Consider the following 27,555-nt stretch of genomic DNA (forward strand, 5'->3'; position numbering starts at 1 on the left):
ACAGTAAGGCCTGTGTTTAAGGGCTGTGCTTAACCACATCACTGGACAGTAAGATTGATATGGGAGACTCCTGTCGACACATACTCGTGTGCACCAGCATACACTCCATGCTTAACTGAACCCATTATCTCACTACTTTCATTAGTGTGACGTCTATTTGCATAACTGTCAATTAGCTAGAGCAGCTTTATAAATGAGAAGCACTTGTTTCTCTTTCCAGTTAATCACTGAGATGACCCCTCATCTGCCCCATAACTCCCTCTGAATACACAACTACAGTATTTAGACATGTGTGGGTAATGCGTGATTGGCTTAAGCAAACAAAGACCCCTTTTGTTTATGTTTTCTAATTTTATTTATTTGGTTTTTTTTATCTTAAAATTCATGCAAGACACAGAGTTCCTACTCTAAAGGAATGCCGCAGGACCAGCTGGACTTCAGATGAAATTGGAGTCCAGGTGGGCCTGTCCATGAGTTTTTCAATAAATGAATGCAGAACTTTCTTTATTTGTGAGTGAAAATTACTCAGTCTGTACTTACATTCTGCTTGAAATTGACACCTGATTCAATGTAACAGCAACTAATTATGCAATCACCGAATAGTCACTGCTTGCAAATGAAGGAGAGCTTGAAGGCTCAGGTCAGTGGTGAAAACACAGAAATTCTTTCACTATAGTAATGGTTTAATGTTGAAATGAATGATGGATACATTTTAGAGACATTGGTTGAAATTTAATTAGAAAGTTAAAAAATCTAATAATAATTATTACATTAAATAAATGAAATTACATAGAGACTCGCTCAGGAGGGATGAAAAGCACAAATCTTGAACTGGTGGTGGAACACCACTGCAGCAGATTAGCTGAGTCCAGCATACACACACATCAGAGCAGGTGGCAGACATAATTGATGGCTCATATTTCCCCAAAGTTCCAAAGTAACTGCAACCAAAGGCACATTTGTAAATGTCTCATCAAACACATGGAATCCCAGTTGTGCAGTAGCAGCTCTGTTAACATATGCATGTTCATGTCTCACTTCTCCCCACATTTGGCTGTCATAGAATAATTTGTTTTTTAGCTAAATTATTATTATTATTTTCCTAACATGCATTTCCATTGCTTGCTTGCAAACAATGGTTTGCAATTGTCAGTTCTTGATTAAACGTTCTCTTATCCACTAATACTCCTCTGCATATTTTCACCTGCTCTTGAGAGGCAGGGAATTTTAAATGCACACCTGACCCCTCTTGCAGACCTCAGTCAGCCCAGCACAATAGGCAGTCGGCCACCGATACAATAAAGGCCTTTACTGAACCAGCTGGTCAGTCCCCCTTATCTCCAATTCCAAGCTGGTCCGTTTTACACATGCACCACAAGTCGTACGCACAGCGAGGCAGGCAATAACTTGTAGCCACATGCTAACAAGTTCTTCACCATGAGTGAAGAGAACACATCAAAGGAAAAGCGGCTCAAGCTAAAGCTGGCTAGAGCTCAGTGCCAGACACAAGCCAGCAGCCTCTTCTATCTCTCATCGGTATGAGCAATGAAAAGATCAAAGCAATTACAAGGAAAATTTTGGAATTCATGAGCCTGGATGATCAGTTCTTCTCAATAGTTGAGAATAGAGTGTTACCAGAGTAGCGTGGAACCTTGAAGAGATAGAGCAGTACGTGACAGGATGTGTGCAGTGAAGCAGAAGTGTACGTGGAGTTAGCCATAAGTTTGAGTTGACTGTAAATTCCAGTGGAAGTCACAGTCTCTCTGAAAATAAATGCTACGACTTCTCGAGGCCAAGCAGAACTCCCGTGTTGAACTCCCTGTTCCACCGCTGCTTGTAAAGCTGAGTGCACTAACCCTGGGAGGAAAATCTTCCCTGCTTCTATGGTCCAGACACTAAGCAGAGAAAAGGTTAACAAGGCTTCAGAAATCTGATGAATTACCCCAATGCTGGTGAATTTATAAGCATACTGCAAAATGAGTAAGTAACTGAAGAATAAGTAACTGAAATTTGTTTTGTTATTTAAATCTGTTGCAACTGTTTTTGTCAAGTAAAGTAAAATATGTCAGAAGGTTGGGTGTACAACTCATTTGCAATCAATCAATCAATCAATCATAGCGCTTTCCCGTTGCTTTATTTTGAGAGGAAATTATAGTGTAGTATTGAAGTTTAATGTTGTCTTTTATTATGAAAGTAAGATTTTTGCTTGTATATGCTGACAATTATAGTTTTTAGAAAGAAAATCGCAATCAGTAAAAATCATTAACTGCAGGTCACACTTAGAAAAAAATCAGAAATCGGAATCAGCCAAGAAAATTGCAATCGGTGCACCTCTTCACAGAACCAGCAGTAGTTTAAGAAGTCGCAGTTACACACAAGGGGCCCCAAAACACACTCACACACACTTAAACAGATGCAGCCTCCATGTCAAACCCAACAAGGCTCACTTCAGCGTTAAAGAACTTAGATAAGTATTTAGTATAGCTGAATTTGTCTTTTTACTGATGATTGATTTCAGTGTATCTTCGATGCAGGGGTCTACTGCACTCTCTCTCGCTCTCTCTTACACACACACACCTTAGATTTTATTCCTTGTAGCTCTCATCAAACAGTTACTTCGGGTACAGGAAAATAGCTTTGGTCGCTGGGTCCTTATTTGACGTTCCATAATAGAAACAAGGTCGGAGGAGGGGCGTCAGGGCAGTTTGATGCGGCTCATAACATTTTTGATGCCTGTTCAGCTATTTAAAACAATAGGTGTACTTCAAAATGCACACATCACACACTTTCAGTACGTTTGGGCCTTAAGTGGTAGGTGCTCACTTCACTGATTACACTGAAGGTGAATCTCAGCTGACAATCAAACTTTAAAGCCAGTGTATCCTGGGCTTGTGAGGAAAAAATACCATGTGTTTCCATTCTTGGCTGCTAACCAGAAATAACGAGGCTCCTGAACTGCAGAACTTTAAAGTTTTAGCAACAGGATTTCTATTCTGTTTGAGGCAACGCACATCGCTTTACTGTAAACTATGCATTAAAAAGATGCAGATGTCCGCAAAAGTCACAGGTGTCAAAGCCGCCATGTGGCGTTTCAGTGCTCACAGGTCAAATCAAATAAATCTATTTTTTGTCAAGGGTGATCAGAGTGGCCTTAAGCTCATGGTTTTTAACATGTAAGATTACAGACTCGAAAACTGAAATAACAGAGGCCGTGTAGGACCACTAAATTGCTGTCATGTCAAGAGAAAACACTAATGTATTCTGTTCCATCAAGAAACACCAATGAAAGACATTGGCATCAATTGATTGAAGGGCAGATGGTCCCTGACACCTCCTGATGAGTCTCGTCTGGAAATGTTGAGAGTGTAACACACCTCATGACTTTAAATGAGAGGTGGCCACTTGACCATGGTAATGGCACACTGGCTTTCAACTTTTTCCTTTTACTGTCCAAGCAGAGTATCTAATAATGTCTAGATTGTGAGAAGGGGAGTTGGATATTAGATGGCCAGCACCGGTAATTATCTCAAACACAGAGACACAGTTGCACACAAGTGGAATTTAATTAGAGTCGGTGTGGTGAAAAAGTAACTTGAGAAGACTTTGAATCACCTCACATGCTCATGCATACACATGTACGCACACAAGCACTAAAAATATTCTAAAGGCAAGATTATCAAGTTTTTGTTCTACTTTACCCAAGAGTTCTCCTTGAGATGTTAAAGTCTGGCAATTAAAATGATAATGACTTTTTAACTACCTCTAGACTTGTTTCACACCATCAGACTGAACAAGAGCACACACTCACACACCTACGTACATACACAAACACACATGTTTATGTGCTCACATAATTATCACCTGTGACATATCACATATACAGCACATAGTGTTCATTTATCAATCCTCCTTGTGTGCCATCATTTCCAACAAATCTGTCACTTGCTTTCTCTGTTCATCCTTTCAGTCTGCAGTGATGTACACTTTATTAAAGTGCAAAAATGCTTACAGAAACCTGTTACGTAAGGCACACATAACATCAAGACACAAGCTCGCATAGAATAAGCATCCCACACACCTGTCTCATTGGAATGATGCACATATGGACACACAAATTAATCAGCATAGAGAATAGTCATGTATCACTAACAGAGAGAGGATTAGGTTTGAATGGTCGCATAATCACTGGATGTGGGTGTTAAATCCATGGCATATAGCTTCTATACTGCGGAGTCCAGCTACTGGAAATTATCTGCTGCTTCTGAGAACAACTTTAAAGCAAGGATGCAACCCAAAAAGCCTTTTCTCATCTCTTTCATGAGGGTCATACGCTGTATCGACAAAAGTATCATTATGGGGCTGTTTTTCAGGGGTTGAGCTAGGCCGCGAAGGAGTCAGAATGGCATCCAGCAAAGAGGACGTGAGGATGTGACCACAAATGCAAACACTTATGCTGTATATTTATTTAAGTGTAATAATGTAGAACAGCTGTTGCATACCAAAGTATTAAAAAATGGATGTTGACACATGTTTCAAATAATGAATACAATATGATAAGAGAACCAAGAGAAAATCACAATTTACTATCAATGCTAAATTACACTATATAGACAAAAAAAATTGGGCCACCTGACCATTACACCAACAGTGAATTTAATGACATCACATTCTAAGTACATAGACAGCTTTGCAGCTATAACAGCTTCCACTCTTCTGGGAAGGCTTTCCACAAGAGTGTTTCTGTGAGAATGTTTGCCCATTCATGCAGTAGAGCATTTGTGAGGTCAGGCACTGATGTTGGATGAAGATTTGGCTCACAATCTCCGATCCAGTTCATCCCAAAGGCATTTGATGGGGTTGAGATCAGGGCACTGTGCAGGCCAGTAGAGTTCTTCCACATTAAATTCATCCAACCATGTCTTTATGAACCTGATCCTTTGTGTGCTGGGCCTCAGTCATGCCGAAATAGAAAAAGGCCTTCCCCAAACTGTTGCCACAAAGTTGGAAGCATAGCATTGTCCAAAACGTCTTGGTATACTGAAGCATTAAGGTTTCCCTTCACTGCCCAACCCCTGAAACACAGCCCCATAAAGAGGTGTGCATACTTTTGCCTATATTGTGTATTTCTTCATGAACAGATAGAACTAAAGAGCAGAAATTAAACTTTCACAGCTTGCACATGTATATGATTAACTTAAAAACCTTAAAGATTTACTCAATAAAGGGTGGTCACGTTTGCAGATACAGTATATACATACATGCACTTAAATAGCCATAAATATTTAGAGGTAGTATGTGTGATTCTAGTAAATTTGGAGGGTTTTTGGACAGTTACAATGGTAAGGAAACAAACAATACAAAACAATACAATGCAGAATTGAATACAAGTCATTTAACACTTATCCACACGCTCTATTTGAATTTTAACTGTTAACATTAACAAGCCAGACAAAGAAAGTCAGCAGGCTTTTCTACAGTCTTGCACAAAACAATAAAACAGTTGTGGGTGGTTTTATCCTAAGGTTGAGTAAGTTAATGTCTCTTGAAGCCTGTTGCTAATCAAAGAATAAACTGTGAAGATCCATTTAGCATCACAATATCTATTCATATTTGTCCTCCTAATGCGATAGGCTTGCCTTAATATGTTTATTGGCTTCCTCATGCTGGGGAAGTGTACATTTATTTTCACCATGCCAATATATCATGATCTGAATTGAGCCAAGTCATACAGTCAAAAGAGGGATTACCACCTTTGTCATTGAGGGAAACCATTCAGCTTAAACAACTTGTCATTTCGCCAAGGTCATAAATCACTTAACGTATTAGCATGCTTAGTGTGTGTGTGAGTGTATGGGAGTGTCATTATCCTTGGAAGCATACTAAGATACCTCTCAGTCATAATTGATGAGCTATGGGAAACACATCCTGCTATACTTAATGAAGATACACAGACGTTCTGGCTCTCACACACTCACAGGCACATATGTAGTGAGATGTGGCAGCCCAGGGGACACAGAAGCATGAGGGCCTTCCCTGGAGACACACTCTCAAATAGGCAGTGCTCTCAGTCAAGTCACTCAGTCAACCACCCACACACATACACACACACAAGTTTCTATTACAGCACTTTTCAGGACATTGTCTTCACTTAGTTATCAGTTTAAACCTTTATTTACTACCAGTTCTGTCCTCAGAACCCTCAAAATAACATGTTTAAAATAAAGCATGACAAAGTGCTCCTCTCAAGACTTATACTTATACTACTTATAGTAATGCACATCCAGACATACACTGATCGCAGAGTGGGCATCCTGTGTGTTTCAAAGTGTGTGTGTGTGAGCCTGTAGTAAATGTATGAGCAACTTGTATGTCATTTCAATTCAGATCCAGTCTTGTACACACATGCATTGCAGATAACAGAACACACACACCCACAGAACACAAAAAACTAAAGGAGCCCTGAATGACAGCACACACACACAAATTGACGTTTAGAATGTGTCTCACATCTTCCATGCCAACTCTTTCTCGTTCTGACATTGCCTCCTTCCTCTCTCTCACACACACACATGCACATGCACATAAATTCATACATGCTCTCTCTCTCTCTCTCTCTCTCTCTCACACACACACACACACACACATACATACATACATGCAGAGTGAGGACAAGTGCATATCTCACTATTTAGTCTCCAGGAGAGGTCCTCATCCTAATCCCTGATTAACAATATCAGTCGGTGGTGACAGTTTAATTTAACACAGTGCTTTTCAAGGATTAGCCGCTACATGAGGGTGTGTGCACACACTCATTCTCCCACACACACAGACGCACATAATTTCTCTGCAGATTAAAGATCTTATGTATATTTTGCTTTAGAATAGCCACAGAGGAAATAAGATGATAATAGCTGCAAACACAACTTTCTGCATCACAGCATTGCTTATGATGAGAAAAGTGAAGAAAGTTGATGAGGAAAGTTGCAGGTTTGCTTGAGTAAAGGTAAATATTAAAAGGTTTTAGTATGTGAGGAGCACCAGATAATATTTTAGCAAATTTCAATTTTTTTGACGGTGTGTATGCAAGCCTTTGTAGGTGCTTACATGTGTCTGTGTGTTTGAACCACCAGCATAAAGAGAAGAGGATGCTTTCAGTGTGTACCATGTCTAAACCCTGCAAGCACATTCAATTTGAAGAGAGATCAAACAGAGTTGCATCAGTGGGTATAATGTGCATGAAATGATTTAAATGGTTGCCCGTAGCCAGGAATCAAATATTCTCACAGGCCATTGTGTAATAATTATTATGCATACATCAGGGTGTCTGGAGGACCTGCACAAAGTTGGAAAAATGTGGAAACTCAAAGGCATTAAGCAGAGTTATATCAACTTTAATTTTAGAGATCATGTCGCAGTTGCTTCAGTTCTTTGAACCAGCAGTTAATTGTGACTGTGTGTGTGTGTTTGTTTGTGTGTGTGTGTCTTTCCAGTCATCTGCCTGGTTGGCCTTGGCCTGGTGGTGTTTTTCTTCAGTTTCCTGCTTTCCATTTTCAGGTCCAAGTACCATGGATACCCCTACAGGTAACTATAGCAACTGTACAGTGGCACAGCACAGATACTTGCACAAGTTCCATCCAGCTTACTCAACAGTTATTCAAACATAATATACAAGTGTACAGTGAATCTTAAATCACCAAAGTTGACATAAAATCACTTGAAAGTTATTGCAGACACAATGCAAAAATCCAGGCCAAAACAGGATCCATCCATTCCCATTATTTCATTGATCTTAAGACAGCTGTTCGATTGGAAACACTCCCTCCTCTCCTTCAAAATTTGCAAGCCACAGTGAAAGCAAAGAATAATCTTACAGCTTAAACCTAAACAGAGATTGGCAGTTTGACTTTTCAACTCAAATGTTTCCCTGACAGTATATCATACCTGCCAAATCTATTTTTAGTGTCAACCAGCTCATTCATGTGAATCGTGTACAGTGAAGAGTTTTTAAAAATGGGGCAAACGTGTCTGTCTGAACTTGGTTCTCTTTTGTTTTTGTCATGAACATTAAAGTATTTTGTTACTCTTGACATGTCTGGAGATTTCTATGCAGCACGTATTTTGCTCAGGCTAAAGGGAATAAAGATTAGTTTGGCATGAGTTCAGTTTGATTACCTGCAGCCTTAACAAGTACTGTAAAGTGCTGATAATGGCACAGTAGCATTTGCCAGGACAACAAATAATGTGTGGAATGTTTAGAGCCAACTATCTTTTATTGTAATGTTTATGAATATAGCAAACATTAATTAGCTTCAAGTGAATATTTCAGCTGTTCTATACTTCTAGTCCGCTATATGTCAGAGGCAAATATTGTACTTTTCGATCTACAACATTTATCTGACAGCTTTAGTGAACAGTTACTTTGCGGATTCTGATTAACAGTAGAAAAATTCATCAGTAAATAAAGCATGATGTTCGTTCTCCCTCTTCCAAAACTAATAAAGATGTTTTCTTTAGTTGTATTCTAATCTCAAAATGCTCCAAAAGGCTTAATTTGTGTATTAAATTCACAAAAATTTCCCCTGAAATCCCGTAAAATAAACCACCTAACCTGGTTTTAGTTTTGCGTTAAGTCACCTTTTTCTTCACTCCAGACTTTCACAAAATTTTTCCTCTTTATGCTGAGTGTTTGAAATCATGGTGTCATCATGGATGTTATCTGTAGTTTGTCATGTAATGAATGCTTTCGGACAGTAAATCCCTTGACCTTATTGAGCCAGAACAGCAGCGATTTGGGCCCACTTTAAGCTAAAGGTCACAACTACATAAAAAAGATGTAATGTGTGACAGAAAACATTCTAGAAGTCTGCAGACTTTGGGTTTTCTTTGCCACTGGAGCACCTGTAGGATATTAGAGCACAACAACAGAAAACATCCAGCTGCAGAAGCTGAAGCTGGAAAAGATTCAAGATGTTGAGGGCACTTCCCCAGGACAGATAAATTTCTGCCACGGTGACTTCAACCCTAGTGTGATCTGTGGCTTGACATGGGGCCAAATTGCTCGTGCCAATTCAGTTGTTGTTGTCTCGTGACTTAAATCTATTTATGGAGATTTTACTCATGGTGTGATCCTTTAAGCATTAAATCACAGGTTTGTAACTCCCGGAAGGAATCAATAATTAGATTCCAGTTATGGGGGAAATATAAATATAAATAAGGAAACCACATTTATTCATAATTTATTAAATTATTGCAAGCACTATTTTTCATACATGTTGAATTGTTTGTGTGCCAACAGAAGGGAGACTAAAAGATTATCCAAGTCACACTGCCAAATCCATTGGAAGTTATTTATTGGAAGTGTAACAAGAGATCACTGTCTGTATTTTCCCCGTAATATGTACTAAATTACAGATATTTTACGGAAACTTTTTAAAAATTATTTTTAAGTTCCAGGCCCATAAACTAAAGCATGGCACCTACAATATCTGAGGTGAGAATGCATTTATTAGAGCCTGCCTTGAAATGAGAATACAGCCTGAGGTTTGCCTCAAGATGCCTTTTTAAATTATTAAGACCTATGAGTCAGTTTTTCATATAGCTTTATATGAAACATAAAAACATTTGATTTGTTTAGCGACAAAAAATAACAAGGAGGCAGCCATTACCATCTGAGAAGTGGCAGTCCGAAGAGCAGATGTGTAGTTAGGGTGATTAGATGGTTACACTTAACTGCTGCTTACACTGAGCTGCAGTATTTTAAGTTGCTGTTACATTTAATTTGACCCTGGCTTCCTATTTATTATTAAAGTGCATGTATTGAATTTTTAATGGCATGTAGACTACCAGTCCTCAATTTCCTTCCCTGTTTGATACAGACAGATGCATCTTCAGCAAGCATTTGAGCAATTTTGCCTGATTCCATGTTTCGAGAAATAGTCTGAAGTTGCAGTAAGCAATTTCTAACAAGATAATCATGAAAGCCACATTAACATTTGGCCTCTACTAATATATGTTGCAACATAAGCCACAAAAACACTGTTCTCTAAATAGTGTTTTTTTCTCTCTTCTCTGCCTCTCTACTCCTCTGTATATCAGCTTCCTCATTAAGTGAAAACAACAGAAGAGGAGGTCAGAGGACGATGCAGAGGCGGTAGGTTAGGAGGACAAGAGTCCAGAAGACACTTGAAGAGGAGGAGGCTGCATCACTATTGAGTCTAAAGTGCATGATGGGGTTTCTATTTGTGTATTGTTGTGTTTTTTATTGATTGCCATCAAAAATTCTGCAAGCTGAATAGAAAATAAATTATTTCTTCATACACTGGAAAATAAAGATGTCTGGCATGTCTCTGTAGTTTTGTCATTCTTGGTTGGTTCCTGCCAGTATTGGATGGTGTGGGTAGATACACTGACCTGTGACCATGGTCTGTTTTTTTAACCCATGTATGGAAACTATGAAACAGCAAGTAAGAACAATAGTTAACATTTTAAAAGTTGAACGCGGTAGCAGTGAGCTGAAGCTTCACGATTAGTCGGCAGGAAAGATTATTATCCAGCCATAAAAATCTCTATAACTTCATCTATAACTTCCATCCAGTTTTTTAACTGCATTTGAGCTGAAAAGTCCAGTAAAGGTTGGGTTATGCAAAGATTTGGGTTACAGTTGGTATTATACTTAAATAGTTTAAAAAAGTCAAATTGACAAATATGAAACAGGGCACAAAATCCAAGGTGTGAGTGTTCAGTTTACCCTTTACAGTTGTAATTTTGCTGCATTACCCCAGTGTTTAGTTCCTGCACTGGCACCAAACTCAAATCACTGGTGCACAATAGTAGCACACAAATAGAATTCACTAGAGACTAGCTGCGAGCACTGTAACTTGCTGAATGTGAGAAGCATACATAGGTCATTTTGAGAATATTTTAATTCTTTCAGTTTTGGACTGCCCACTAAAATACTGAGTGGGCTTAAGCACCGAAACCATTTATGTAACCTGCTGTGCGTGGGCAGACAGAGCTATGTTGCTGCACACAGACCAGTTTTGACAAATGTTATAAAAATATTCTCTCACAGACTTCCCATTCTTGTCTATTTTTGTTTCAGAATGTTGAAGAGTGATGAGTCTAGAACATATACAGCTGAGGATTGTGTGAACAGTTTGTCACTTTATTTTCATCTTTCCCTTTATTTCTAAATACAGGAGCATCAGGAGGTCCAGTATACCAAAATTAGATTATTTGATTCTGTTGGCTCTTGACATATTGATGGTGTATTTGAATTTGCCAATACAGGAAATGAATCTTATTCAAAGGTTAAGAGCTCTTTTCCTGCCTACTGCAGAGGCATAGTATAATTGGAATAACTACTTTTAGCAACATAGTAAACAGGTAGCATCCATCCGTGTGGTGCTTGTAAATAACTGTCTTACTGTGAAAGAATAATCACAGAAATAGTCAACCACAGACATTCCACAATCAGTTTATTGATGGGTCCAGAGTAAGATTAATTTTTTTTTGAGAAGTACTAGAAGTATTATTTGAATGAAATAATGGCGCAAAGCTGTTGTGAGCACTGATATCTGAATTTTCCATCCGTTTCTCCTCAGTTGTCTTCGGCCTTTACTGTGTGGAGGAAATAAGTAGTCAGAACAAATGTCACTTTCGGACAGGGATACATTTAGGTAAAATCAATGAGGATATTAGAGGGCAGGTGTAGAACAAAATACATAATGACATACAGAATAATCTCTCCACTGCTTCAAAAAGTCACAATTTGCAAAATTATGCTTGTTAGGACCTATGGTACATTAATAATGAATAATGTAATCCATCAATCTAAAAAAAAATCCTAAATCAGAATTTGTTAATTCTATTGTAATTGTACTAAAATATGTAATACATGCACATTAGGCCTGTGAAACCAGATGCCAGGTCATGCCTCTTTTGCTGCAACAGCAGACCTGACACATCAAGGCACGGACTCCACTGGAGATCTGAAGGTATACTGTTATATCTGGCACCAAGCCTCCAGCAGCAGATCCTTTAAGTCCTGTAAATTGAGTGGTGGGGCCCCCATGGATCAGACCTGTTTTGCCAGCACATCCCACAGATGCTCAATCTGGAGAATTTGGAGATCCAGTCAACACCTTGAACTTGTTGTGTTCTTCAAACCATTCTTGAACCATTTTTGCATTGTGGCGGGGTGCATTATCCTGCTGAAAGTGACCGCTGTCATCACGAAATTTCCATGAGGGGGTGTACTGGGTCAGCAACAATGTTTAGGTAAGCGGTACGTGTCAGAGTAACATCCACATGAATGGCAGGACTCAAGGTTTCTCAGCAGAACATCGTCCAAAGCATCACACTGCCCCCGCTGGCCTGCCTTCTTCCCATAGTGGGTGAACTGACACACATGCACCCAGCCATCAACACATTGAAAAAGAAAATGTGATTCATTTGACCAAGACACCTTCTTCCATTACTCCGTGAGCCAGTTCTGAGCCAATGTGCCAGCTGTAGGCACTTATGGCAGTGGACACAGGTCAGCATGGGCACCCTGACCAATCTGCGCCTACACGACCCCACACACAATGAACTGAGATCCTCTGTGTGTTCTGACACCCTTCTGTCAGAACCAGCATAAACTTTTTCAGCTTTTTGAGCTACAGTAGTTCTTCTGCTGTATCAACCAACACAATCCAGCCTTCACTCCCCACGTGCATCAGTGAGCCTTGGCCACTCATCATCCTGTTGCCAGTTCATTTGTTTTCCTTACTTGGTCCATTCTTGATAGGTCCTGCCCACTGTACACTGGGAACATCTCTAAACAGCTGCAGTTTCAGGGATGGAGATGATATGATCCAGTCATCTATCCATCCTTGTCCAAGTCATTGAAATCCTTCTGCTTTCCCATTTGTTCTGTTTCCAGCACATCAAATTCAAGGACAAAATGTTCACTTGCTGCCTTATTTATCCAACCCACTGCCAGATGAAACTGTAACAAAATAATGTCATTCACTTCATCTGTCAGTCGTCATATTGTCATGGCTGATCAGTGTAGTTGTCACAAATTCAGGAAAAACCATGAAGTACCAAGCTGATGAAAGAATGTCAAACTGGCAATAGACTAGTTGCCTTTGCTGTAACGTATCATTATGAAGTAAATGCTATTTGCAAAAAGTAACAGTGATAGAATAATGGCACCGCTAAACTTCATTTTCACTGTGCAACTTTGCCACTGGGCACGAAATTCCTGGGGAAAATGAGGAAAATGAAGGCTGACTGACGATCCAGTCTTCAAGTATATTTTATGAATAGTTAAAGGGGAGCCCAGGATCTCCAGCACCTTGAACAGATCATTAGGGTTTCAGTAACATTCAGGTATAAAGAAATACACCATCACCATTTATTAGTTAAATGGGCTGACAAAGTGAAGTAGTACTGGCAGACTACTGACTTTTAGGTTTTGTTTAATAGGAAATAAATAGTAAAGCAGCAAGTCATCCGATGATTTGTCAATTGTTTTTTCCAGTAATTCACGCTGGAATAGGCTTCTGCCTTTGACTACAGCCCATTTATAAATTTAATGAAAATCTGTGGTACAATTCAAAGACATTACCTGTTCTGCAGTATGAGCACAGAAGCTGATCCAAAATGAAATCAGCTGGGTTAAATAAAAATAGAAAGGCTTTCTGATCAATAAAAGAATGAATTGAAAAAAGAAAATACATACACAATAGTTCTATGTGTCTAGTTGTTGTTGTTCTTTTGTACCTTTTAACCTTAATTTTCAATCTTCCATTTGAAGGAAAAAATCAAAGAAATGCAATTGGCATTTGGATGATAAATGCAGGATTGACATTTGTGGAGGTCACAGTGGACATATGACAGATAGGAGTTCAGAGACAGCTTCCATTTTTTAAGGAACCTCTTTCTCGTTTCTATATATGCTTTTAATAATCTAGATATGCATTTAAAGATTCACTTGCTCTTAAGATAAGATAGGCCTTTATTAGTTCTGCACTAGGGACCGCCAGGAATCTCTTCTTGCTATCCCCAAGTAACATCAACAGATGACTGTATGTTGCTTGTCATTCTTCATATCTGCTTTAATCACAGTTTTATTAACCTTTGAACAGGTGTTTCTTGCTTTACATTGTCCCAGCACCTATTCAGTACTTCTTTGTTGTAATGCTTGCAATATATATTATTAGTGTGTGTTCTGAGAATCTTTTCAACCTTGACAAGTGTTGTAGTAATTCAGCACTGCCATTTATGGACCACTGTACAATGAGGTTGTTCTAATCATAAAGCTAAGTCTTGTGTGTGGGGGAAAAAGAAAAGATTTCTTCTTGGAAATGTATTTTCAGACTTTATTGAGCTTTTCAGTTTTTATTCAGCTTCTCCAGTTTAATATATTACAAATAAATGAATAAATACACATCTGCTGGTGAATTGTTTCTCAGCAGTGGTGCTGCAACCTGTCACATGGTCTGAATCAACTCCAGTGTCTGATCTTCCCGTCTTAGCTGACCTCTGTTTGGGCATCCTACTGCATCACAACAAACTTTGAAGAACCTCTTCTACCGTCTGTCCGTCTGTTCAGGGCATGATGCAGCCTCGCTATGCACAAGCGTCTCCTCTCATCTACAGTCCACCAACATTTTCTCAAGCCATCCACACCACAGCTACAGTGATTATCATCAGAGTGCTCCTTCGGTTGTTGCTGTTTTGTTGCATCAGTATCTAAGTTTGTGTGTGCACATTTGTGCATGTATCTGTGTGTGTGTGTGTGTGTGTATGTGTGAGGGTGGAAAATGACTTCTATTAGAAGCTAAATAAAACTGATAACCTCCTTATCTTTTGAAACATAAACACTCACTTTATAAATTAGTCTCTCTCACTTAATGCTTTTGGTGTAATTGTTGCTGTTATCTTGTTGTGGGTGTGTAGCTGGAATCCCAGGTTCAGCAGGAAACGGTCAACTCCAGCCTATGTTGGTTATGCGAGGAGTGGTGGTATTATCACTCAATTAAATAAACTAATAGAAAATGTAGAAATTCAGATCATTAGTTTTTATTTTTTTTGGGGGGGGATAGGCTACAGAATTAATCTACTTATTGGAAAGTCCTCATGAGTATTAAACAATTGAATACTGTGTTTGTATCAAAGCATGTAAGGTTTATACTAACTCGTGGAAGCATTGAAATGCATAATGTGCACCATCAACCACCACCAGCATGTATGAAAACTCTTTTTTCTTTTGGCTCAACGTCTGAAACATTTTCTAGGGCCCTCTTAAACTTCCAACAGTAATCACACTGCTGATGAGAAAAGATACTTCAGAAGACTCATTGCAGGGGTAATAATTCAGCAACATATTTCCTTGATTACACCCCCAACGCTACACCCACCGCTAAAGCTACCATCACCCTTTGCTACTAGATCCTGCCTGTGGATAAGATGGGATCTGGCCTGAAACATAATCACTAAGATTTACAGCAATCACAGCAGGATTACCTGAGAGAGAGGCGAAGGGAGAAGGAAAATCATGTAGTATGTTAAAAGAATGAAGAAAAGTCATAAATAAAATGATACTTTTACAAATTATACTGTATAATGCTGTGGCATGAAAGCTTGTGAGGTGCAAGATTCAGAAGCACCATCTACCACATTTGATATTACCACTTCTATTTGCTGGGGGAACTCATTTTGAGGAAAGATTTCAGCTCAGATCTATTTTTCTGATGAAAAATAGATAATCACAGACAGTAAGGAAAAAATCTGAAAGTGTACCCGTGGGTGTGAAATTGACAGAGGAGATGTAATGTTATCTATTTGTAAAAATATTTTTTTTTTCAATACATCCATGTGTTGCATTATACTTATTAAAACTTTAGACTTCTCAAAAGTTCTTCTAACTCATGTTCAACTTTCATCGGGCAACACTTAACATTTATTTATTTTTTATGATAACATGTATGAAATTACAAGCGCAGAACAATGTTTGCTTGTTTCATCGAAGGGGATTTTTTCCCAGTATCTGACAAATGCTGATGTAGCCTGGAACAACTTTGCATTTCAAAGCAAAATCTCACTAAGATGGGCTGGACTAATTAATTTCCATATATATTTTGTTTAAACTTTATGATCAGTGTCATTTATATGTATTTTTCACTGTCAACAGATCCCATGAACAGGCCAAAACAGCAATGTTTTAGCCTGTCTGTAATGACATCACAACATATGAATGGCAGATGATGTTGCTTAGCACCTGAAAACTTTAAAAGGTTGTGGAGATATGCAACTTGAGGACATGATGGCTGCACATTAGTTGAAATTTTTCTCGTGTTTTAAAGAAAAACGTTCACGTTGCCGTCACAGAGAAATAAGCAATAACCAAGCAAAATGAATTGAAGTAAAGCTGATGTGATGTCCATCCCACTTTACAATTGGTTTCCATCATGAACTTTCAAAACATCCTCAGACAAGTGAGGAAGATATGTGGATACAGAAAAAATACCTAACTCTTTGTTTGCTCGCATCTCCATAATCAAAATGGATATTCTGCCCAGTAAAGAAGAAATAAATCCAATTCCAGTTTTCACAGTGGTCTGCAAAATGCATTCATTCTTTATCAGATGTATAGAATGATAAAGGTATGAGATAATTTAATGATTTGTATTTTGTGTATAATATAAATTAATCTTTCTTTTTCTTTCAGGTTGGCTATGCCAATTTATGGGGTCTTATGTGGACATGGAATGTCACACCAGAGCCTTTGTATTAAGGATATAGTTAGTCTCAATTTCTGTCTGGGAGTCCATCAAACCTGGAACAGGTTGTTGTTCTGAAGACATTTTCAGGTCAACAGTCAGAACAGACAGAATATAGCGCTTTCAAAAATTTTAGCCACAAATCGGTACACTTCAAATATCATCATAGGATACATGTCACACACACAAACACAGAGGGCGTATATATACAATATGTATAAACTAGGGCTGTCAAAATAACACATTATTGTTGATTAATTAAACAGGAAAAAAATCCAATAAATTAAAAAAGAAATTGGCATTGATTAATCATGTTTCGGTACCCTGTCCCAGCCACAGTGGCTTTGTAACATGTTTTTTTTTTATTTTATTTTATTTTCAGGAATTTCTGCAGTAAGAAATTTTCATACCATCAGAGTACTTCAAGCCTGAAATATCACCTTAATACAAACCTGGAGTCCCAAGCTACCACAGCCCCTGCAGCAGCCATAAACAAAAAACAATAGAACAGTTGATTAAAACAAGGATGTTGTGCAAGCTGACACAAAAGAACTTTTCTCCCACCTGCTCCACTGAATGGCATCTTACCTTCTCAGCCTCAAAGAAATGGAACATACCATTTGCACAGTTAAGTACAGCACATGGTTAGCTAAATCCAGAGCAAGTATTACAACCAAAGTCATTTTAAAAATGCTAGCATCACAGTCCACCAATGGACACAAACTAGAAAACAACTGCCAGTGTAGCATGCATACGTTTGACTATTATTAAGCTACTCATGTGCGCCTGTGGAGAATTAAATTCTTAATTGTGACACTGTAATAAAGAAGGCTGAGTGGCTAAAGTCTACAATTAACTGTGGTAGTCTACCATAGCATTAAACTATTGAACTCTTTGTACTCTTAGTATGAACTTTCTAATCCTACAGTATATCGTACATGTAGAGTTTGAAGATAACAAAACATACAGGATGTGCATCATTCAGCCTCTCCTCAATGTCTCAAGACAACTTCAGTCTTCACTTCCTCACCAAATAACCTCCTAAATCAGTCTGGAGACAATAGTCAACTTCCTCAGAAAGTTTCCTCTTGCAGAGATCTGATGAGCTGTTGTCAGTCAAGTCCTTCCATCCTGTAACACCGCAAAACTGTCTCCAAGGCTAGTGCCTTCAGACCTATGTGAAACGTGTCGCCGATTGTAATAGAGTACGTGTGCCTGCATAGCCTATTTTGATGTAAATGAGAGACACAGGGAGAAAGTTAGAAAAAAAACAAGGTAGGTAGCTGCCCATCCAAAACATCATTTGCATTTTCTTATGTTCTTGCAGCTTTTAATGATGTTGTGTTTAAACAGGATTTCTCTACATGTTATTTTTTTTGTTTTCTTTTTTAACATAGTTAATTTTCTCAGACTTTCAGAGTATTAGTCAAGATCCTTCCTCTGGTGTTAAATCTTCTAATTGCACTTTATAACACACACACAGAAAGACAGACATATTACCCACATACACACTGTAGCCTTCCGAGTGTAATTACATGCTTTTACACTGACAGCTTTAGGACCTGTCAGGCTGCTGTTTGTTCCAGTACCTCAAGTAGGTACACTGCATCACCCATAAATACAGTCTTTCTAAACACACACACACACACACACACGCACAGTGATGTGATGCAGGAAACTTTCACACTGTTTGCTCTTGACTTTCTCGATTCATTTTCTGTGAAGTGTACTTGCCGCACAGCAACATGTAATATACAGAAATTGTCACACTCACTTTCCCATCTCCTATTATATTATAGCTGTCTCTCAATCTTTCTCTCTCCGCATTCTCTCCCCCTAAGGATGCAGAAAAAGATTACTATCACAATTCATCAAATCACCTTCAGCTCCTAATTAACAATATAATGGTTTCTAATTTAATAAATGTGATTCAAGTGCCTAGGCAGGAACCAAAAACAGACCCCACCCTTCATTTCCCAGAGGCCCGTCAGCGGTGAAGCCACCTCGCCCACCTTGAACACAAACGCCTCTCTCCATGACTTCAAAGGTAGTTCAGCGGCTGTCCTGAGAGAAAGAGAGCTCATTTTCTTTCACAAACAAACTGTTGAAACACACGTTTCGCACGACAACCGGAGGGGCCTGAGATCATCAGCAGCGTTATGACTTTAAAGAGAAGTGCTTTTTGAGTTATACGCTGACTGGGTGTTGAGAGAAGAGCCCTTCAAAGGGTAGCCTTCAAAGGGGGTTTTAATTATTACACGGAGTCTCTCAGTCTCTGTTGTCATCTCTCTTTCCCTTGTGCTTTCTTTCTATATATATTTTCCCGTCTCTCCCTCAGCAACAACCTGCCAGATTAGATGAAATCAGGTGAAAAAGCAATAACCCTTAAAATCTGCTTTTAATTACATCAGCACCCTTTATCTCTTGTCAGCCACCACCACCTCTTTCTTCCAGACCTGTCAGATTCACTAAGTGGAAAAAGGTAGAAAAAGTATAGTGACACTCAGACACATATTAACCACATGTTTCTCTTATTCGCGGACTCTCAGCCAAAACTGGCTAGCTGTAATAGCTTTAGTTCAGCTTGTTATGAGGTGATGGCTGTGTATACTGAATGAACTTCAATATTTACAATATTCAAGGTATCAACACATGAAAAGAAACACGGAATCCATGACCCCTAAACTGTGGTATATGAATCAAGTGTGACTTTTGTGTACTGTTACAGCTCAGGATGTTGGAGTTCATTTCAAATACACCAGTAAGAGGTGGTTTTAAGTGCATTACCACGCGGTAAAGATGTAACTTCTACAAAATTAATAAAACTATCTCAAACCAAATGCTGCCTGAAAGGAAGGAGATCTACCTGAACACTTGAAAACTTATGAAATGCTAAGATTTGTATTTGATGAGACAAACCAATGTTTGGTCTTTCAATTAAATTCAGAGTTACCATAAACAAGTGTGACTCTTGCCTATAAACATTCAAGTACACTGACAATGTGATTTAAAAGAAAAAGTGCTGAACTGATGAACAACACAAATTGCTTTTTCTTTATGGTACAAGAAGAAACAAGGTGCTCTGTGTGCAGTGCTGATTTAACATTTTTAACACTGACAGATATGACATTTTCAACACATTTCAGTATCTCCTCTGTATATTTCTGTCACACTTCAGTTGCTATTTATAAAGAATAACAACCAGTGTTTCCCTTCTGCCTCTGTAGTGTATTCCCCAGCTCTTCTCCTTGTCTACTCCACTTATAGAAAAGTTCTCTGAACTCTCTGAGACCTCCTTCCAAGCTCCCTCCCCCGGCTTTCCCGAAGATACTTCCTTAAGAGCCCTTCAAGGTATTGGCTGCATTTGAGACAGTGCAGGGACTCTTGCAATGTGTCTACCCTAAAATCCTGAGCAAAAATAGTTAGGATGTGTGTCTTGCATCTATGCACACACACACTAACACACACACACACACACTCAAAGTATAAGGTAACACTCTGGTCTGTGCCCAGGGTACGCAAAGTCCTGGGTAAAACATGGGCCTTATTTGCATATTTGAAATTTGCAAATCATCTTTGTCATTTGTTCTTGACACTCATAGGTATGAAACTGACTGCATTGCCTTTCCGCTGCTTGACACACATACACACACACACACAGTATAAAAGACACATATGGACAAACACAAATAGAGTCAAAGCCAGCTGGATGAAACAAGTCACACAAGGACAGCAGAATCACCACATACAGTACACACACTCATTCACACAGAAAATCAAAGTGAATACCAGTGGTTATGATACTTTTTCATATCAAGGACTCATAAATTGAAACAAATTAGACCACCCACCTCCTTTTGATAAGATATTACCCAGGTTCTCCAATCTGATAAGATGTTCTGATGTTTTAATACAGAAATTGTATGAAACCCATGACCAAAATAACCATATCTCTGGAGGTCCCTGAACCCCACTTTGAGGACCACTGATTGAGACTATTTTTGAGGCTCACCATGGTAGCTCACGCTCAAGTAAATTACCATCATTTCAGAAAAATCTGCCCACAGTGAGGCAAATCTGAAAATTTGTCTAAAACTTGTGTTAATTTCTGGTTGTGTGAGAGTAATAGGCCATGTTGTAACAAAACCTTTATCTGTATTTGATCAGTACTGCCTAGTTTGACAGTTTGATTGGTTTAGTGAGCAGTGCGTGTTCAGAGACTGCTGTCTTTTTTCCCCAACTTTACTGAGTGAGTGAACCGTACATTCTTTTATGCTGAGACGCTGGTGCTCTAGCATCTCAACTTTAATAGCACACAGTGCATAAATGAGGAAACAAAAATAAAATAAAATAAAACAATTATAATACATTCACACATTTTAATCCACATTGATGAGACAGGCCAGGCTGTCTCTCTCTGTTTGAAAGACAGAAAAAAAACAGCCAAATGAAAATGGCGCATGAAAACAAGAGTAAACCACAAGAAACCACAGGGACACCATCTCAGTCCAACTCTGCGTTTGTGTTCATCTACCCACGCACACACCTACACAGTTATATACAAAGGCCAGGAACATCCCACTGAAACTAAAGTAGAGACTAATTAAATTCAAAAACATACTATAGATATGCTAATCTTGACGCAAAGACACACACACACATACACTCAGAAACTCAACATTTTCAAACACACACAGCGCACAAATTCCACCCCTTCTCACACTTACATACATACTGGCATATATACATGGAGACTCATTGCAGAATGAATGCCTCATCTTTTGACTTTATATTATTCTCATTAGATCAAATATCAGTTCAGTGAATAGAAGGGTAATGGAGGACTGAGCAAGGAGATGAATGTCAGATCAGAGGGAGGCGAGCGCGAGGATGAAAAATAAAGGGTAACAGGGCCTCGAGAGGGAAGAGGAAGGCGAGGAAATGGCCCCAGCATGTGATTTAACACCTGCTGGCAGCCATATTCCTGGGTAAGGAGTGTATGATTGGACTGAAAGGAACTGTCTGTCTCCACAAAACCTATAGACAACTTACACATGGTTGCTTTGTTTTTTTGTTTTTTTTTTTTCCTAGGGACTCATATCTCACAAGTTTTTCAGTGTTGAGGAAATATCAGGTTGTTATAGCATCTAGGTAGAAAAGTTTTCTGTAATACATTTCTACTAAAAACCTAAAAAAGCATCAAATGGTGAGAACAGTGAGAAAGATGGCCATATTCTGCAATACACTCACTTAAATCAAATGAAAAAATGGTCCCATTTACATCTTTATCAAGAATATCTCAGATTCACACAACTGATGCAGATTCAGAATTTTTTCATGGAGACAATTATGATAAGAATAATGATAATTTAAAACACTTTTTGACAATTAAGAAAACGCATAGATGTTTTGTGCCTCTTGTTTCTGAATTATGCAGCATTAATTGTTGTTTTGACTACTTGTGTGCAGCACAGCAGGATAGCTGGAGTGAAACATATGGGGCAATAGAGCCTCTGAATGAGAATGTTTTTGTCAGATAAAACAAGCATAAACATCTAAACTTCAACTTAATGTTATCAAAAAAAAAAGCCTGCCCCGACAACGGCACTATCCATTTCCGCTCCAACTATGTAGACAAAGTCATATTGCATGATTACTTGGGAATCTCTCCAATAGCTGTTTAGATAAGGAGCACTACAACAATAGGAAGAGGCACAAGGAAAAGAGTGAAGGCAAAGAAAGTATAGATTTGTTTGTGATTTTTTTAGATAGACTGAAACATCATATTTTGAGCACAAACTCCTCTATGTACATGAAGATTGTATACTTCAATTTGTCGTTTTGTTAACCACTGAAAGACAGGGGAAAACATCATTAAAAAGCAAACTTTGTGGTAAACATACCATTAGAATTTGTTTTAACATTAATGTGGTTTTCACAAAGAAGCCGTCTTGTTGTAAACAGAATATACTTTCCTAAACACCTAATAACTAAAATAATTCACTTCACACATTGGTGAACAATTACACCGTTGCAGCAAATGGCCCGGTTTTAAATGTGTTTACTAAAATCTGCTTAATGCACTCAATGTTAATGAAAAACAGAAACACCATATTGCTACTTTCCAGGCTGCTATCTATCTACCTATCTCTCTACCTATCTGAGTTTAAAATTACATTTATATACAACATTGTATGTTGTATATAAATGTTACATGCAGCCACTTAGTGTCTTGGCGGAGACACACTGAAACATGTTTTGAGATTACATCCCGCAGTGTGCAAGTAGGCTACAGTAATTACAACCATAGATCACATACACGCTTTCATCATGGCTACAACTATCTACAGTATCTAACAATGTAAAAAAGTTTTCCCTTGAGGTAATTATTTGGAGAAATGTTTACTCCATGATAAAGCCCTTTTTCCAGGACTCATTAAGTTTTCCTAAATTAATGTATTTTTAGTGCATCTGTGGCCTCAAAAAGAATCTCTGAAGCTGTGGTGAATTTCTTTGAAACTCTCTTTGGAAGCCTAAAGCATGCTACGCTGTCTGGCATTTGAATGAGTAATGGGATTTTGTGGTATAATCAGGTATTTTCTCTGGTGTACCCAGGATAACGCTGTTAATTTGGCTCTGAAATGAGGAGTTTTTACAGAAACCGTCATCGTGACACCTTCTCTTATTGTGCTTTAAACAAAACACAGTGAAAGTTAGACCTGATACTCATCTGACGCTACTCTGCTATTAAAAGATTACCTCAACTCTCAGAGAAAGAGGGGAAGCCTGAGGGAAAATGAATTTGCCGAGTTGCATGCAGCGTATTTTTGGTAGCTGCTTACTTGTGACTGAGCTCAAGCATTTCACCTACAGGGTGAATCAAAACACTATGCCCATCTTTACATCTTCACTAAACTTCTCTTACAGAAACTTTTAAGTTTGAAAAAGTGCATTACATGACTCGCAGTTTCCACAGCACATTCAGTATTTTTTAATGGCTAAATGAATAAATAAATATCCTACCTTTCATACTGACATATGCTGGAAAGTTGTGGGCTGTGTTGAAATTTACTTATTTAATTATTTTTTGGTCATGTACAGGCCCAGTTATCTTACCTCATGATTGAACGCTTGAGTTTTAAACCACGTCATTATATACACATTCAATATATTTTTACATACACATTTTTTCATTCTCATAAAATTGCTTCTTGGTTTTGTCTCACATTCATGATGTTAATTTTTCCACTGAGCTCAATATGATGCCATAGCCAACCCTGCCCTCCACCACCTCCACCTTATGGTAATAATAGAGCCCCTTTTTCTACGTGTCAGTGTATTTTCTCTAAGTTATTCTTCTTTCAGTTCCTTTCTCAAACGTTTTCAAGCATTCACTTTCTCTTTCAATTGGTCTTGCTCACCCCTCATCCAGCCCTATGGCCTCTCATCTTTGTTAGTATTCTGATGGGTCCGTCAAGTCTGACCTCAGGGCAAGTTTCTGAAAAGATCTCATTTTGACTGGAAGGTACCAATAATGCCTGATAAAGTTGTAAAATAGGGCCAATAATAAAATACTTGTGCATTCACACACCACACACAATACAAGTGAATGTTTACATAAATACATGCATGCTGCATGTGCACATATTAGCATGTCACACCGTCACTACCACTGGACCCTGAGAGTGTGAATGAATATGGTAAATCTCTGTAACTTCCCTGTATCAAGGCAATAAGCTGAGCTATTTACAGTAAATGGAATGTGCGGTTGTTGCCACTTGACCAAGTTTATTACTGTGAACAATAAAGCTGGCAATATTGCAGCAAATCATTTTTTAAGAAAGCTGGACAATAATCTATTACTGCTTCCTGCTGTCTTGGTTTGGCGTGCATGAGGAATGAAGAGGAATGACTTCCAACAAGATGAATGTTTCCCTCTGAGATCTATTGCTCTCCTCAAAGGCCTCCATTCATGCATACAAATAAAAACATGAAGACATTTGTTTTCTCTGTGAACACACTCCATCGACGTACAGTACATACCTTTAAAAACACAGCATGTCTTGTACAATTTTAAAATTTTTGCAGGGACAAGTTCACAATGTATTTTATATATATATATATACATATATGGCTCTTTCTGAACAGGTACAGCCTCAAGAAATTACACACATACACATACACCCACTTTCCTGTCCAGGCAGTCCAAAAACTCTTGTTAATAAAATAATATAATCAATACCAACACTCCTCTGGTGCTTTCAGCTCCCACTCTAAGCATAGTCAGCTGCCTGTGCGGCCCACACGGCTAACTAGCTAGCAGCGCCTACAGTTTGGGGCAGTTAGTGCTTTCTCTGGTGATATACTGCCCCCTTTCTGGAGTATGAATCAAACAGATGACCAATTTTGGCATATTGCATCTATTATATATAGGCCTTTCTGTGTACCGAGTTGGGTTGTAAGAGATGAAACCTGGTAAGTTCAACTCAGAAGCCCAAACAAAAATATGGTATTTACATAATGGATGCTGGAGCAGAGTGACAGATTTTCAGAATGTGAAGGCGGGGTTAGTAATGTATTGTTTTTTTTCATATCCAAAGAAATCAGTAAATCAAGTGCTTTGACAAAGAAAAAGAGGAAAAAAGAAAAGAAGAAAAGAGGGGCATGGAAAAAGAAACAAAAGGAGAGAATCGAAACAAAGCAAGTTATGAATGAACTGCTTTTCCCATAGACCCATAGAAAGACAAGCACAGGATGGGGAAAAAGTACCGCCCATAGCTGTGCCACAAGATTGATTGTAATTGGAATCCAAATACAAGGTTCACGGTTAGAATCATCTCTGACAGCGTTATTAAGAATTCATTATGGGCCAGAATCCCCTCAGGACTTCTGCTGAGGTAATAGGTGAGAGCAGCAAGATCTCTTTCTGAACAGTGTTAGAGGAAGAACTCAGATCCTTTACTTAAGTAAAAGTACTAATACCACAACGTAAAATGTTGCAAGGTCTTGCACTGAGAATGGTACTCCAGTAAAAGTTTGCAAGTATAATCAGGAAAATGTACTTAAAATATTAGAAATATTTCACAAGTTCACAAATACAGACAAGAACAGAGATCTAGACTCAAAGATCAACATTATCACATTATAAAGCTGATAGGGTGAAGAGGTAAGTAAATGATGCCTGTTTACACACTGAAGTCATGTTTCTGAAAGAACAAAACAAAACAAAACAATGAGCTGAAACTGTTAGGATTTCTCTGTAATTCTCTGATTTCTTTTGCTTCTCTCTGTTTCCCTTCTCTTCTTCCTTCTGTGTTGTGTCTGTGAGTGTTTGCCAGATTGGATCAGGCAAGACCACACACCTTCCTATCATCCACTTACCTGCACACCTCTTGGTCATCTCCACCAATCATCGTCTCCCTGCCTCCTGCTTCATAAGACCAGCTCTTCTGCTTCACTGTCGTCAAATTATATCATCAGCTCTTGTGGTTTTCAGGCCAACTCTGCAGTTTAACTCTCTGCTTGGGCTTTTTGCTTGAGCCTAATTCTTGTTTTTCATGCTCAGGTTCATTCACCTCCCTCTGCCTGCCCAGCTAAGCTCCTGCTCTGGAGTTTGTTTCCTGTTACCTTCCTGTGGATTTTTCAGTTGGCGTTTTGGAACAGTTTTGTTGGACTCACCTTCGTTTCAGACCACATGCACTCACCTGCCATCCAGACTTATCATTGGATTCCTTAGTAAACTTCTGTAGGGACAAATTCTCTGGAAGGGCCTTGTAATGTTCTCTTTTTGTGTTTTAATAAACAGCCAGCCAAACTCCTTTTCAACAGCCTGGAAGCGAGCGTGCTTGCTCCTTTAATGACTTCTCTCACAGCAGGTTAAGTCAGGATGACACAATGAATCGGAGTGAAACTAGAAAAGAAAATACAAAATGTACTAAATAAACTGCTATGACACAACAGGTAAGTATAAACAATTCATCATTAACTTAACATTAACAGGTATACAACAGTTAAGTATAAGCACTGACATTAACATAACATCAATCAAGTGAGTAGAAGTGAAGTATATTGCAGTAATGTTGTCTTAAGAGCAGTAATACATAAAGTTGTTAAATTGGTACAAACTTACAAAAATAGCAATTCTCAAACGTGAAATGAACATAAAATACTCACAGCCATTGCTTTCTGAGGGACTCATAGAAAGGATTACACTGAATTCAACATGGGAAAGGTGTAGCTGCCAACATGCTCTTCTCTGTTAACAGGTCCTTCCAGTACTTCCTACTTCCTGTTACCTGTTTCTTGTTTCCCCTATTTTACAGCCTTCAAAATAAAAGCTCCACAATCTTGTCTTAAAAATAATGATCCAAACACATCTTTAACAGTAAACTTGGTCTTTTTAACATATTAAACACTGTTGCTCTATAGTCTGCATCTGCTTTTTGGGGTCCAGCTTTGTTAAACTAAACAGAAAACACAACCAAACAGATAAAAGACTATGATGATAATTTTCACCTTCCATCTTGTGCCAGATCAACCATTTCCTCACTCACAATGTTTTGATTTTTTTCTTTTCTTTCATGTTGCAAGTTCTGAGAAATTCACTGTCAGTCAATGATGTGATAATGGCTGCGGAACCAATGCATGACATTTTGGCAAACAGGGCTTATTATAGAAATGGTTTTATCAATGTGTTGATATAGTAGAATAGTGTCATTCAAGTCGGAGACTGTGCATGAGCTTGTGTGTGTGTGTGGATGTTTATGAAGGGCCATGTATAAGT

The 27,555-nt window shown here is 38.5% G+C and overlaps 1 protein-coding gene and 1 long non-coding RNA gene across 2 annotated transcripts in view; one reads left to right on the top strand and one right to left on the bottom strand.

Moving 5' to 3' along the window:
- Positions 1-10,345, top strand: part of tusc3 (tumor suppressor candidate 3) — a 65,505-nt gene extending 55,160 nt beyond the window's left edge. Inside the window, exons 9-10 of the mRNA XM_046408743.1 lie at positions 7,491-7,581; positions 10,096-10,345. Of these exons, the coding sequence (XP_046264699.1) occupies positions 7,491-7,581; positions 10,096-10,111 (107 nt within the window). The 3' untranslated portion in view covers positions 10,112-10,345. The remainder of the gene's footprint in view (positions 1-7,490; positions 7,582-10,095) is intronic.
- Positions 6-27,044, bottom strand: LOC124069530. The gene is made up of 3 exons (XR_006845056.1): positions 26,946-27,044; positions 26,477-26,682; positions 6-941 (listed from the first exon to the last, which is right to left on the bottom strand). It is a non-coding gene; the product is annotated as an uncharacterized LOC124069530 (long non-coding RNA).
- Between the last annotated feature and the right edge of the window lie 511 nt (positions 27,045-27,555).

Source organism: Scatophagus argus, chromosome 2 (assembly GCF_020382885.2).
Source record: "Scatophagus argus isolate fScaArg1 chromosome 2, fScaArg1.pri, whole genome shotgun sequence".
Lineage (NCBI taxonomy): Eukaryota > Metazoa > Chordata > Actinopteri > Scatophagidae > Scatophagus > Scatophagus argus.